We start from the raw sequence: 16,292 nt of genomic DNA, 5'->3' as shown, positions 1-16,292 counted from the left end.
CATAACAAGAACCTTCTTTGACTTTCCTTGGTAGTGTGCTAGTACTTTCTGTGATAGATATTTGGTGAGCTTAGCCTTTGTCTGGATATGTGATAGAAACATCCTTATATTCTTTATGTCTGTACTGTCATTAACATGATAATGGATAGCTGCTGTTTTCTTGGTTCTCTTGTCTCTTGTGGTTTGTTTGAGAGATCCTGGTCGATATTGGTCAAAGACAACACGTATTTCATCATATTGTGCCCCCATATCTTCAACCATTTCAACAAATTTGTTTGCAAAATTTAAAGCAGTAAATTTCTCACATGTTTTTGTTACCATGTTGACAACACACATTGCATCAATTATTAAAATTGCAGTTTGGGTGCTATTTGCTTGATCTGCTGGGGGCTGGCTTACATCTTCTGGAATAGGGAGATCCATGACCAACTTTACTAACTGAGATTTTCCAGAAAGCATAATTATTGAACCATCTGGCTGGAAATTTGATGGTGGGGCACTGTCAAATTCATATTCTCCTATAGCATCTTTCACTTCAAATTCAGGTCTTCTTTTGCCTATAACCAATAGTCTGGAAAGCAATTTCCTCTCTTGTTTGACAGCAACTAATTGGCCCTTCACCTTTGTTTTGACAACTGGACCAACATTCTTGAAATAGGGAATGTTATTTTTCTTCTGGGGATCCCAAAAGCCAACTGTCTTCTCAACCATCCTACTCGTCACAAACTTCCCCAGTGCCTCTCTTCCTAATTTATCTCTTTGTTCAATATTCTGACTGACTTCAATTGGCGGTACAGCATATGTCATCAAGTTAAACATGTCACTTTCTTCAAATGGATTTCCTTGTTTGTTGATGGTATCCACAAGTTTTGCAGCATTTTGTATCAATCTAGTACCTTTTCCACCTGTTAATTCGTGGTGAAGTGATGTTGCCTGTCTACTTTCTATTCCAGCATAGTCTTTGAACTCATTAATGACTCTGCTTAATGTAGGAGCAATGATAAAGTATTTGTCTAATGCTGACTCATTTCCTGTAATGCTGATGAAACCCCCTTTGCATTTCATTTTCTTATGTTCTTGTTCAATCGCATGATCTGGATCAATTGCTGTAAATGATGCATTGTGTTTAGCAATGGTAAAGTTTCCTTCATTAAGAAATTTCCATAGATCAGGATCATTTGTCTGCATCTCCAACATGTCAGCAACATATAGCGTACCCCATCTTCCATAGTTAAACTGATCATGTGCATGGAAGTAGGACAACAACTCTTCCATTTTTGCCAAATGAAGCTTCCAATCACCTTTCCTTGTAGCAGCAATGAACATCAGCAAAACCATTACTTGGTTCATGTAGTTTGTCAGGAATTTTTGAATACCTTTCCCATTTTCTTGCCATTCCTCCATCCGTTTGAAAGTATTATTTGTCATCAGCTGATGGTGCATAAGGTTAATTTGTTTCTGAAATTCTTCTGTATCCTTGCTTGGTTCATTGATGTATGACTTAAATGATTGGGCAATTTTCTTGATACCTGGTGTGATTTCTGCTCTGTCATTTTCTGAGAACACAGTCTGAAAGAACAAATGATGCAATGCTATGAGTGTCACTGTATGTGCTTCTATTCCTCTGTACACATGTCGCCCATCTAATATTTGCCTCACTGTCGCTGGTCCATAAAGGTCTGACTCTTGCCAAGCTATATCAATGCCACTGCCTTCAACATACTTCCCTAAACATTTGAGAGCAGCCATAGTAGTGTGCAAACTCCCAAGTCTAATGCACCACTGTGATTTGTAATCTTTCAATCTTACTGCACGATTATACAAGTCGCCATCTAGTGTAATCACAGGCCTGCAATCATCTCCCATAGTCATCCAATTAATCTTCTGTGCCTGCATTAGAATAGTCAAGAGTACAGGCCACTCTGTTGGACTTCTCCTGTAAAGAGGGGCACATATTCCAACATTCCAAATTGGTGTTTTCTTAGTGATAAGTGAATTATAGGTTGACCACGTAGGACATTGGAGATTCTTTTTCTGAGTACAGACTTTATTTTTTGATCCAGTCGTCATAATTTCTGTTGAATTTTTATCTGACACAGCAGTAGTCACTGAACCATCTTTGGTTTCTTCATATATACCTCCCATCTCATCTTCCTCATCTCTATTGTTTGTAGTTTCTTCCTCCATGTTTTCCAACACATATGTTTCATCTTCATTGTCTTTGGTGCCTGTGCTCGTGGCTCCCATTTCTTTAACTTCTTCATATACCTGTTTTCCTTGTGACTCTGTTCCTGTATTATCAGCTACATCTTCACCATCTTCACACTCTTCATCTTTTCCCCACTTCCCATCCCTCAACACATTTGACAAAATCCAGCTACAGGTCATGAACCAAATTACATTCATCTGCTCATAGACAATGTCAGTGCCTTTCAGAGTGTACAATTTGTAATTCACATGATCAACCTTTGGAATTGATGGTTTGTCACATTGAAAGTACTTTACATCTAAATTTTCTTTTAAAGACTTGTCTTTGATACCTAGGTTTAACTTAAGTTTACCACCAAGAATAGGATTACTTTCAAGTTCTTGCTGTGCTATTAGCAAGTCTGCTCCATGAAATGGCCCTACTTCACTACTCCAGTCAATAATGTCAATTGCAAACAAGGGTCTCACACCCTGCTTTAGAAAAGAGGGTATGTGCATGCCCTGAACACTGTCATTTACATTATCCATTACAGCCAAAGCCATTCTTGTTGTTATTCTCTCCACCTCATCATACGAAACAGCCGCCTTCACGTCTCTGAGCATTTCCACTTCTGAACGTGACCTGTTTGCTTGATATGATGTAAGGGCCAGACCAACTGTAAATGGTGTATGCTTATCCTTCTGGAACCCACCACCATCTTCAGATTCGTAGTTTACTTGTCGATTGGATCTATATGAAGACACAATGTGCTGAGTTAAATTTCTTGACATTTTCTCTGCTTCTTCTTCTCGTTTTATATGTAGACTAGTATGTAGGCCATATGTTATCCACCTTGCTAACTGTAATAATTTTTTTGGTGTTTCAAAGTCCTCAAATGAGCCTAGATATTTCCAATCTTTGATGCTATTTCTTGTCTAATTATCTTTGATGCTTTACTTAGGATTTCCATCTCTTCATCTACATCTGACACTTCATACTCACGAGAAACAATTTTGTCTTTAATTTTCTTGGAGACAACTACTTCAGGTTTAGGACCACGCTTGACAAAATCAATTCCAGGAATCTTCTCAAGAAGACGCTTTTTCAAAAGCTGCTTGTAGTTGCTAGTTGGAACTGGCACTTCATGTTCTTTAAGGAGTTTAATGTAGGCATCATTGGTTACATTCATATCAATGCCTGGAAAAGTATCACTGCTAGTTAATCTTAGTTGGACAATGTTGACAATTTCAATAATAGATATAGCACCTCCAATGTCATCATTTTCTGTTTGTTGGTTGTTGGCAGTCTTTGATGTTTCAAGGTATCTGGTTTCTTTTCTTAAACATGTCAAGTGGTATTTTAAATCTTTTGCAAATGCATCCATTGCATCCATAAGGAGTGCTAGTCTTGCACGGACATCTTCACTTGGACTACAGTTCTTGATTTCCAAGAATTTTTTCCCCATGGACTCGCTGCACACTTCATGAATTTGTTCTCTGCCTTGATCTTGACAGAAGACACATAAATCTGAATCAAATGTTTTCCTTGATTTTGGTGATACAAAACTTGTACTTGGCCTTCCTCGCTTTTTGCTCATTGACTCTTTTAATTCTTCTTCATGACTCCTTTCAGCTTTTGCAAGATTGCTTGTGTTACAGAATGATTTGTAACACTTTCTATGGTAATGGTAATCTGTTCCTCTAACTATTTTCAATGTATTTATTCTATCACAAATGTTTCTGTTCTTGCCAATTCTACCCCATCTTTCACTACACAATCTGATATTGGAGAGGGATGTTTCAGTTGCAGTAGAAAACAGATCGTGCAGCTTCTCGTCGCATATGATGCATTCCTCCATATTGCCGTTGTTCTGGTTACTATTGCTCCAAACACAAATCTAAGGCCAGCTGCAGCCCTGCAAAGGAAAAATACAACATTTAGAACATTGCAATATAATAAACTTAAGATAATCAATAGAAATAAAGACATTTAGGGTTATTTTTGGGATTTTAGGTATTTTTGTCAGTAAATTAGGCAGCCAATTTGAAAATCGCTCTCACGCGCTTAAAACGGCTCTGAAATTTGGAAGACAAGTTGAAAGTGATTATCTATGATGACCTCCAACACATACAAGTGAAAAATCAATTTTGGCAAAATTTCTGAAGTAGCTATTAATTAATGACAAATGCCCCCTGACTATTTGCTTTTATGCTTATATGAGTATGGGGACAATTATCGACATTAAGCTTCAGGATTATATATATATATATATATATATATATATATATATATATATATATAATTAATATGATATATTATCACATACAAAGAAAAAAAAAATAAACGTATTCTTTTTAACGTGTATCGATAATAATGAGTAGAAATGACTTGGGGGTGCTGCAGTTCCACAGCTCCAGGCACGAGCCGCCACTGGTCAGTTGTCACATTTTCCGGGACACCGAATCTTGCTACCCATCCAGCGAGGACAGTTCTGGCTGTAGTGTATGCTGTCATATCCGGCATTGGTAAGGCTTCAAACCACCTTGAAAATCTGTCGACACATGTCAAAAGATAGCATTAGCCTTCACATGTCGGAAATGGACCGGTGATGTCGAGGTGTATGTGCTTGAACCTCTCATCAGGTACTGGAAATGTGCCTAGTGGCGCACGTGTATGTCGACCGACCTTGGCCTTTTGACACTGCACGCACTTCTTTGTCCATTCTCGCACGCCTGCTTTCATCCTCGGCCAGACATACCTGTCTGTCATCAAACGTATCGACACATTGGCCCCTGGGTGTGATAACCCGTGTACCGCGTTGAATATGTCTTTCCTTAAGGATGCTGGAACATATGGGCGCAGTTTGTTAGTGCTGATATCACACACTATTTTTCTAGGGCTGTGTTATGGCGAGATGAGCAATTCACCGCTGGAACTTTTTATCGAAAGAACGTTATCACCGGTCACCGGTTGTGAGAGCCTTCCCTGGGCGGGAACACTTAAAAACGTAACATGCTGTCTCTGTAAATATTCTGAATAAACTTCTCTATTTCTTTATTAACTTCAGAACCTCTTTATCCATTTATTTCCCTGGTGGAATACCTTTCTTGAATATCCTTTTATTATGGCCACCCACCGCAGGATATATCAGGCTGTTGGGGTGTGCCATTTTCACCAGCTGCAGTGATGTTCCATTATTCTGCAGAAACTTCTGCAGGTGCTTGTCTTTTTCTTGCTCCATAGCTAAGGTGTTGGCTTCGACGGAAGGTCCCAATGTGAAGGAGTTTATTCCTCGTGACAGTGTATCTGCCGGTATATTGTCAGCTCCCTTCACGTGTCTGACATCCGACGTAAACTGTAGGGTATAGTCCAACTGACAAACCTCTCGGGGAGAGTATTTGTCTGAGGAGGACTGCAGAGTGCCTAATAGAGGCTTGTGGTCAGTCACCAAGTAGAATGGCTGCCGATAATGTCTTATTGCGGAAAACGAGGCCAACAACTCTCTGGAAAATGTGCTATAGCGTGTTTCTGCGTCAGTCAATTTCCTGGAGAAGAAAGAAATAAGTCGCCAGTTCCCATTACATTTTTGCTGCAGGACCGCTCCAATTCCAGTTGCAGATGCATCTACTGCCAGGCAAAGTTCACTATTGGGTTGAATGTGGGACAGCTTTGCGGTGTCTTTTAACATGGCATTTACTTTGTTGAATACTGCTATTGCTTCCTCCGATAGTGTAATGTTGCAGTTCTTCACATTTGTCAGCATACCTGTCAATGGCAAAAGTACTTGGGCAACATGAGGGAGAAACCTACGATAGAAGTTAACTAATCCTAAAAATTGCCGCAACTGTCTCATTGTAGCAGGAATAGTGAAATCTCGGATGGACTTGACTGTCTCTGGGGATGGGGAAATTCCCTTCTCTGAAATATGGTGCCCCAAAAATATAACCTCGGATTGACCAAAAGTACATTTCGATGGATTTAAAACAACATATTGGTTCAGGCGATCGAATACTTGGTGCACATGATCTATGTATTCCTGCCTATTCCTGCTAGCAATGAGGACGTCATCTATGTATGCACACACAAATGGTAAGTCTCGCAGAACCTGGTCTATAAACCGTTGGAACGTTTGAGCTGCGTTGTGTAAACCAAATGGAACACGCAAAAATTCAAACATTCCAAACGGTGTGGAAATTGCCGTTTTGGGAATATGTTCGGGCTCCACAGGGATCTGGTGGTATGCCCGAATAAGGTCTAATTTAGTAAAGACCCTATTATTCTGGGCCACTGCTGTTATATCTTGGATATGTGGTACTGGGTACCTATCCGGTTTCGTAGCAGCATTTAAAGCTTGGTAGTCCCCACATGCCCGCCATGCATTTGGACCCTTACTAACAAGATAAAGAGGCAAGACCCATTCGCTATTTGAAGGACGAACTATGCCAAGCTGCATCATCTGCTGAAATTCTGCTTTCGCAGCCTTTATTTTTTCAGGTGTTAAACGTCTGGCTTTACAATGGACGGGTGGGCCTTTTGTCTCAATGTAATGAGTTACAGTGTGTGGTAACACTTCCTTGTGAAAGGAGGGGACCAATATTGAAGGATATTCCTTCAACAGACTAAGGAAGACTTCGTCCTGGTCTGCATGTGCTCCCTGTGGACCTAATGGTGTGCCAGTCCCCACCACCCCACATGCTGCAAGTTGTGTGCTTGGATCTCGGAGACACTGGCCTGACATATCTACTACCAGGCCAAATGCTTGCAGAAAGTCAGTACCCAGTATAGCACTGCTTACGTCAGCCACTATGAGAACGTGGATAAACGATCTGCGTAAACCCAAGTTAAGGTTCATGCACCTCTCCCCATAAGTCTGTATTATCGAACCGTTTACAGCTCGAAGTGTAAATTTACAGGGAGGAGACCTTTTGTCCACTGATGTTGCCGGGATAAGGGAAACTTGTGCCCCACTGTCCACTAAAAACGAGATGCCTGTATTTTTATCTACAACATAAAGTAGGCAGCCAGAGCAGGATGCACCGACAGTTGATGCCGCTCTCGTCTGTCGGTTTAGGCTTTTTCCTGCCCCTTATAGTTGCAAGGTGGAATACAAGAGTTGGCATTTTCGCCAAATCTCTTGTGCTTCCAACAAATAGCTTCTTGCTTGCGTTCCCGGGACTGGCTGCAACCTCCTCTGCTGCCATGTCCCTGCTTCTGTTTTAATGATAGTCTGGCGATGTCTTCCGCCATTCTGTCCATACGGGCTTCCAACCGTTTTTGGCCCTCCATTAATTTTTCCAGAAGCTCGTCTCTTCCAGAGGTCTTAATGCTGGATACTGCAGACGATTGTGTGGATAATATGTCTGCAATGTGATCTGCTATGACGGTGAGTTGTTCCACCGGCGTGGACTCGTCCTGAGCAGCGATAGCCACCTTATACTCCGTCGGGATCCGTTGGAGGAAAATATGCTTAATGATGCTTTTATCCATCGCACCTTCAGCTAATTTTTGTAACCAAATTGGGACAGCTTGCTATCTCCCAGGGTCTCTTGTTCCAACAACTGCAAAATACGCTTATGTGTGGAAACAGTTACAGCAGTCGTGACTCTCTCCTTAAGTACATCGTACGGCTTTTCTGTAGGTGGAGAGATTATCAACTCTCTTACCTCAGTAATTGTATCCTGAGGTAAAATGGATGCGACGTAACAGAATTTCTCTGCCTGGTTGTCAATCGATTTTTGTTTGAAAAATAAATCGAGTTGAGCAAAAAACAAAGCAGGGTCGTCGCGAACTAACGAGCCATTAACGTTACAAGTTGTCGTCATTTAAAAAAAAAAAATATTTATTTATTTTACTGCACTGGAAACTACAACAGTCTAGCAGCAGGGCATGGAAAGAAAGGAATGGTAATAATACAACACGGAGGGTAAGGAGGCACAGAGACAGAACGCAACGTACTCGCCATATCAGCCAATCCTGTATCAGGCGCTGAATTTGACAGGAATACCGACAGCTGTTTCAGGAACAAAATTTTCCTATAAGGGATAATTTAGTTTTGAAAAAAAAACTTGTTGCATTTGTTATGCACGATTAAAACAAAACCCTAGTTCTATCCTTATTCTATCGACAAAAATATGTAAAGAATAGAAGAAAAATCGTGTTGCTATCTTAATTACGCTACCCTACGAATTTTTATGTAGGGAATAATAATTAGAATTCTAGAAATAAAATTTACATCCTAACTTTTTCTTATTGTTCATAAAAATATTATTTTACTTTTTTTTTTTAACAGAACTTATTATTATGTATGTGCGTGTACATATATATTTTCTCGGAGTCACCAATTTGTTAGTTTTAACTAAACAAAAAATATATGAATAAACACAATTGCCCAATTACGTTTACACATTTATTATACACTGACAAACATTTAAACAACAATAAAATACAATACAATAGCGACAGTTCGATAAGACTCCCCGACTGGTGGAAAAAGTTCTCAGAGCTCACCTCGTGGAGGAACGAAGGTTCTCCTCTTCTTGAGAGGGAAAAGGCAACACGTCTGCCCGTGATCAAATGGAAAAACCAACAAGCTTTAGAGCAAGGGCAGATTACTCCTCCCCGGTGTCCTCTAATTTTTAATCCCCCACAAGGATATTAGACATAAGAGAGCAGATCCTGATGTACAAATTCAGGGCCATATCAATACCAGGTAACGCTAATGGTGAGGCAAATGCTATGTCTTGTATCCCTGCACCTATCACTAAAGTCACAGCAGCTGAATCAGACAACATGGAAGAAACATTACAAGCTGGAATAGAATCTTAGTACAACTAGGAAACATCTCCCATCAAAATGGCATGCATGCCAAGAGGCTAAGATAGATCACTCAAGCCTTGTAGATTACGATAGAGACATACGGCATATTCCTGCAAGTATCATCAGCCTATTATCCACAAAGAAATGGTAGAGCTGAGGCAGCTGTCAAACACATAAAGCAGATACTTACTACAAACATTGACTCAAGTGATTCACTGGATACAGACGAAGTGGCAAAAGCACTTCTACTACATAAGAACACCACACCACTAGACATAGGTGCATCACCAGAAGAACTTCTGTTCCCTTGTTTCTTGAATGATCACCTACAAAATTCTGGCGTGAATGGTTGGAACTCACTGGCATGCATGAGAGGACCAGCAGTTTGTCAACAACACCAAACACACTGAGAACAGGAAACATTAAGTGTTGACGAATACATGTCCATTCAAAATCAACACGGAAACAATCCCCTGCAGTGGGACTACCATGCCACAGTTGTTGAGATCCTCTTTCACAGTCAGTACCATATATTAGTTGATAGCAGCAGAAGAACCACATCCTGAAACTGCGGTTATCTTCACAGAATAAACACAGATACCCGCAACCCATGACGACACCTTACTAGATGCCTCACTAAACAACAAGATGGACAACTATACTCTACAATTGCCTGTTCTACCCAAGCCAATACACATAGAAAGCCAACACCCTCAAACACAAATAACACCAACATCGCCTACCACACCAAGAACACCAATAGGGAACAAACATCTGCAAACAACAGATAATACAAAACAAAGAACTAGACTAAAACTATACCCGTCTGTAACAAATGACTGCCCTCTAGATTTTAGAACTTCCAACTAGAATGACATTTTTCTTTCTTTCAAAAATAAAAAATAAAATAAAAAAGATACATGGCAACATAATATCCGATATATGTGGCCTTGATATGAACTCACTACCTTTGCATTGAGGCAACTCTTCAAGACAGAGGTTAATTGTTTTTTTTGTTTTTTTTACATGGGGGTCACCACTTATCAAGGCCCGAAGGCCACTCAGGGATAAGGGTTATTGCGTATACAGTAATTAATGAGATAGTATTGCAGTAATCATTAGTATTGGGGGTTTTGATAAAGTGTCTTACTTAAGGGGGCGGTTTGTCAGGAGTTTGTTTATGTTGGACTTGAAGACGTCCAAGTTGTAGTCAGGTGGGAAACAGGCAAGCGGCAGAGAGTTCCAATGGCGTGCAGTTCTAAGAAAGAAGCTTTGCTCATGGAATCTACGTTTGGATTTAGGCACAGATAAAGAGTGGGGAAAATTATTGACAGTAATTTCAGCCAGACGTGTGTTTCTCATGAAAGATTGGCGAGGGGGGACCAGAGATTGGAGTTCAGACGAGCACCTGCCATCGAAATAACGATAAAACAAAGACAGGCTCGCAATGTCTCTTCTGTGGGAGAGAGGTTGCAGAGAAGAGAAAAGGGCATCGTCCACTATGCCACAAAGTCTATTTTGTACTCTGTCAAGGCAGGATAGGCTGTTTTTAGCAGCTCCTGCCCAGATATGGCAGCAGTACTCCATCCTTGGACGTACTTGACTTTTATACAGATAGAGAATTGCATTAGTAGTGAGATATCTTCTGGAGCAGTAGAAGAATCCCACCATTTTCCCAGCGTCTCTGGCAACAGATTTGATGTACGTGTTCCATTTCAGATCAGGAGTAAAGGTCAAACCCAGAAGCTTGTCAAAACATGGAGCCTCCCCAAGACGAGAGCCATCCATTTCAATTGATGCCAGATGGGGATCAGAGCGTTGATGATGTAAAGATAGAAGCTTGGTTTTGGATGCATTAAAAGTGACCAGCCACCTCTTCCCCCATTGTACCACGCGCTCAAGATCAGAGGAGAGAGAATCAGGGAGAACTTTGTCATTTACAGCCTTTGATGTGTTGCCATAGATGGTCGTGTCATCAGCATAGATGTCAACGAATGATTTAAGTATGTGTTTAGGGAGATCATTGATGTATATCAGGAAGAGAGTTGGGCCCAGGATGGACCCCTGGGGGACTCCAGAATTAATACTGTGGGCCTCTAATTTCTGCCCATCAACCACTACTCTTATGAACCTATCAGATAGAAATGGTTTAATGATTGAGAAAACAGTTCCAGTAATACCGTAGCTGGAAATCTTGCGAAGTAGGCCCTTATGCCATATCTTATCGAAGGCCTTTGATATGTCAAGAGCAATTGCCCTGGAAAGAAAACCTTTGTCAAGAGATTCACTAATCCTATGTGATATAACCGTTAGCACATCTGCTGTAGATCTTGCAGAACGGAAACCATATTGCATGTCACTAAGAAGGTTATTTCTGCTGAGGTGGTTGACTACTTCTCTATTTAATATGGATTCCAGCGACTTACTCATAACACACAGGAGACTTATTGGTCTGTACTGAGAGGGAGATGACTTTTCACCTTAATTCTTAAATACAGGGCATACTGATGAGGTTTTCCAGGGTGTTGGAAAGCACTTCTCCTTAAGGTAACACTTAAACAGTTTTGTAAGTATGGGGGCAAGTTCTGGTTGGAGCTTTTTCAGCACTATAACTGGAATGCCATCAGGGCCAGTTGCTTTACTGGAATCAAGGTTTTTGATTAGCTTGGCAACCTCACGCACATATATTTGTATGTTGCATAGCGTGTTGTCTGTTATAGGAGGAAATATGGGGAGTTGATGGTCATTGTCGCATAGGGTAGAATTAGCTGCAAAGTTCTTGGCAAATAGTCTGGCCTTGTCTGATGCTGATGAGATGACCTCAGATGACTGATGATAGTTGGGACAGAATGCACGTTTCTGTTCAAGATCCTGTTTGCTATTTGCCAGAACTGGTGGGAACCAAGCCGCTGCTCAGCTACTTTGGATTTAACAGACTGAGCATGTTTTATTACTCTTTTACATCGGTGTCTGCCAGTCCTGAAAGCAGCTTTAGTCTCAGTGCATCTATTATGTTGGTAGCTATGGGAAAAGTGATTTCTGTGCGCGATGGCATCAGCACATTCAGGGGAGAACCATGGCTGGCTGTTAGGTCCTGTTGGAATTTTTTGGATGGTATGAATCGGTCTATGCCTAGAATTAACCATTCGATCAGGTCTGATACTATAGAGGACACATCCTTTTTAAATATGGAATGCAGAGATAGGTCAGATATGAATGTACGGAAGCTATCCCAGTCAGCCATAGAGTATCGATATACAGTACGGTGGAGAGGTACGTCTGAAGACTTATTACATTTCATTTTTATCTTAACTGCTACAACAGAGTGGTAAGAGGATCCCAGAGGAGATAGAACAGAACATGAACACAGCTCAGGGGAAGTTGTGAGGAAAAGGGCTAGAAGGCTTGCATATTGACCGAGTGTATCGGGCACACGGGTGGGTTCGTGAACAATCTGAGTGAGGTCATAGGCAATGGCAAAATCGTGACAAAACCTCCCCTTGTCATCGGTTTTATTTGAGTGGGTCAGCCACTCCACATTATGAACATTGAAGTCACCGCAAATGTGAATGTTAACCGAAGGATGAGCAGACAGGATGTGGTCAATTTTCTCAGATATGCTCTTAAAGATAGTAACCCCACTGTTGTGGGGATGATAGAAGGCAAGTATAAATGCAGTAAGCTAGTGCAACCTGGAAGCACATATTAGGGTCTTCTCTGGAGATATCCCTACCACATGGAAAGCCATCTTTGATGTAGGCACATATTCCATGCCCATGGCGATCTTGGAGGTCAGATTTAGATGTTAAGTTGGAGTATCCTTTAATTATGAATTCGTCTAGAGAAGTGGTTGGCCCTATGCCAGTTTCACTTAGAAAGAATATGTTCGGTTTCGTCTCCTGTAATTGTGTTTCAACCTCTGGAAGGTTGGAATGTAGACCCCTGATATTGGAGAAGGAGACCTGGTAGTAGGGGTCTACGTTGGTGCATTGGGTTCTAGGTTTATTTGTGTTTCTTTTTTGGAGATTTGTCATGACTGTCACAACAACATAAATAAAGGCACTTATGTACGTCGTAAGTTAATATCAAAATGTAGTGTTCTGTTGTCATTCCTGCATATGAAATATTTCATATCATAATTATACAATCCCCAACAAAAATGAAGACAGAAGAGGAAACTATGTCACTTTGGAGTATGTCTGCCTGAATCAAAAGTGGTTCAGTCACGCTATCAAGTGTTAATATGGTTGAGGTTGTGCTGGTATAAAGAAATTTGATAGCATCAATTATCTTTGTTGGTATACCATATAATCCTAGAATCTCAAACATCTTATCTCTGTCAACCGAGTCAAATGCTTTTGAAAAGTCAACAATTACAAAAGCAAGATCTATGTTGGAGGTTGGTGACTCCTTCAGGAACCTATGAATGCATGTTTGGCTAAGAATCTAAAACCATTCTGGTTCTTTCTGAGTAATGGTTCAATGAAAGGAATGAGTCAGTTGAGGATCATTTTGTTGTAAATTTTAGCAACAATTGACATTAAATATATACCACTATAGTTTGTGGCAAGTGAAAGATCTTCCTTTTTGGGTAACAGCATTATTTGGGACTAGTGTCAAAGTTTGGGACAAATATTTGTAGAAAAAGTGTAATTTCATAAATCAAGCAAATTGTGACTTCTAGATTATTGTAGGTATATTATCGGGACCAAATGCATTAGACGACTTGTAAACTCATCCATATTAGATGAAGAATTATCAATATCAAAAGTATCTGATATCTATTCACTTTTTTTTTTTTTTACATAGGCGTCACCACTTATCAAGGCACAGAGGCCACTCAAGGATAAGGGTTAAAGAGTGTACAGTAGTCAAAAGGACAATATAGTAATCGATAGTAATGGAAGTTCGGTAAATTTGTTAACTTAAGTGGAACGGCTCATCAGAAACTTGCTCACGTTGGACTTGAAGACAACCATATTATAGAAAGCTGGAAAGCAGGAAAACGGAAGAAAATTCCACAGGCGTGCAGTTCTAAGAAAGAAGCTTTGATCATGGAATCTATGTTTAGGTTTAGGCACAGATAAAGAGTGGGGGGAATTATTGATAATGTTTTCAGCTAGACGAGTGTTTCTTGTGAAAGTTTGGCGAGGGGGGACCATAGATTGAAGCTCAGTCGAACACTTTCCATGAAAATAACGATAAAGCAGAGACAAACTCGCAACATCTCTTCTATGAGATAGAGGTTGCAATGAAAAGAAAAGGACATCTCCCATCAGTCTTTTCTAGCAGCTCCTGCCCATATGTGTCAACAGTATTCCATCCTTGGATGTATCTGGCTCTTATATAGATATAGAATTGCATCAGCAGTGAGATATCTACTAGATTGATAGAAGGATCCCACCATTTTTCCAGCGGCCTTGGCAACAGATTTGATGTATGCATTTCATTTAAGATCAGGAGTAAAGGTCAAGCCCAGAAGCTTGTCAAAACTTGAGGCCTTCCCAAGACAAGAGCCATTCATTTTAATTAATGCCAGATGGGGATCAGAGCGTTGATGATGTAAAGATAGAAGCTTGGTTTTAGATGCATTAAAAGTAACCAGCCACTCCTTTCCCCATTGTACAATGTGATCAAGATCAGAGGAGAGAGAATCGAAGAGAACTTGGTTGTTTACTGTTTTAGATGTGCTACCATAGATGGTAGTGTCGTTAGCAAAAATGTCTACAAATGATGTAAGGATGTGATTTGGAAGATCATTAATGTAGATCAGGAAGAGAGTTGAACCCAGGATGGACCCCTGAGGGACTCCAGCATTAATACTGTGAGCTTCTGATGTTTGCCCATCAACTACTACTCTTATGAACCTATCAGAGAGAAATGATTTGATAATTGAGAAGACATTTCCAGCTATACCATAGCTGGAGATCTTGTGAAGTAAACCTTTATGCAATACCCTATTAAAGGCTTTTGATATGTCAAGAGCAATTGCACTAGAAAGGTTGCCTCTGTCGAGAGATTCGCTACTCCTATGAGATATAACTGTAAGCATATCTACTGTAGATCTAGCAGAACGGAATCCATATTGTGTGTCACTGAGAAGGTTATTTTTGCTGAGATGGTTGATTACTTCTCTATTTAACACATTCCAGCAACTTACTCATGACGCATAGGAGACTTATTGGCCTGTACTGAGAGGGGGATGAACGATCACCTGAATTCTTAAATACAGGGCATACTGATGAGATTTTCCAGGGTGATGGGAAGCACTTCTCCTTAAGCCAATGTTTAAACAGTTTTGTAAGTATAGGCGCTAGTTCTGGATGAAGTTTTTTGAGTACTATAATTGGAATACCGTCAGGACCGGTTGCTTTACTGGAATCAAGGTTTTTGATTAGCTTGGCAACATCATGTACAGATATTTGTATATCACATAGCATGTTTTCTGATACAGGAGGAAATATTGGAGGTTGGCGGCCTTGGTTGCAAAGGGTAGAATTAGCTGCAAAGTTCTTGGCAAAGAGTTTGGCTTTGTCTGATGCTGACGAGATTAACTCAGGTCCATTGATGATAGTTGGGATAGAGCACACGCTTCTGTTTAGGATTCTGTTTGCTATTTGCCAAAACTGGTGGGAATCAAGCCGCTGCTCAGCTACTTTGGACTTGATGGACTGAGCATATAACTCTCTTGCATTCTTTATTACAATGGTTGCAGTTTTTCTGCCCTCTGTCTGAAATGAAATCTTCATGAATAAGGCATTATTTTATACATATTCAAACACCAATAACAAACACAAGCACACACACACACACACACACACACACACATATATGCATGTATGCATGTCTATATATAATTTTATATATATATACATACATATATACATACACACATAAAATGTGCCGGTTTTACCTCGACGCGATTATAGTCAGTTCGTCGCCTTGCATTATTCATGCCATATGTTTTTCAAACTCACATTGTAGGATTAACGCAAGTCGTAAGTTTTCCTAGTCTAGGGACTGACCATGATCTTGGATAAAATCAAACTGGGACAAATATTACCTATTTAGAAATGTGTTAATTTACAGTCGATGAAGAAAGTTATGGCCATTGTATAAGTATGGGGATTATGTTGATCTAAATGCTGAACATAACAACCTACTGAGCAAACCAAGCATAAAGCTGAATGCAATTTGGACACCTCTGATAGAGAGAGAAAACCTTGAATAACACATAGGTTTAACATTAACAAAAAAAAACCCAACTAAGAATTGTCCTAGTGACATA

General features: G+C 40.2%; 1 protein-coding gene across 1 annotated transcript in view; it reads right to left on the bottom strand.

Annotated features, from left to right (window-relative positions):
• Positions 1–3,031: 3,031 nt before the first annotated feature.
• Positions 3,032–16,292, bottom strand: part of LOC145269067 (uncharacterized) — a 78,912-nt gene continuing 65,651 nt past the window's right edge. The window contains exon 2 of the mRNA XM_080124673.1: positions 3,032–4,103. Within this exon, the coding sequence (XP_079980799.1) occupies positions 3,090–4,046 (957 nt within the window). The 5' untranslated portion in view covers positions 4,047–4,103 and the 3' untranslated portion in view covers positions 3,032–3,089. The remainder of the gene's footprint in view (positions 4,104–16,292) is intronic.

The sequence above is a fragment of the Euprymna scolopes genome, chromosome 4, assembly GCF_053919585.1.
Source record: "Euprymna scolopes isolate OS-2025 chromosome 4, ASM5391958v1, whole genome shotgun sequence".
Taxonomy (NCBI): domain Eukaryota; kingdom Metazoa; phylum Mollusca; class Cephalopoda; order Sepiida; family Sepiolidae; genus Euprymna; species Euprymna scolopes.
The sequence above is the reverse complement of the archived record's forward strand: the minus strand, read 5'-3'. Positions and strand labels throughout refer to the sequence as shown.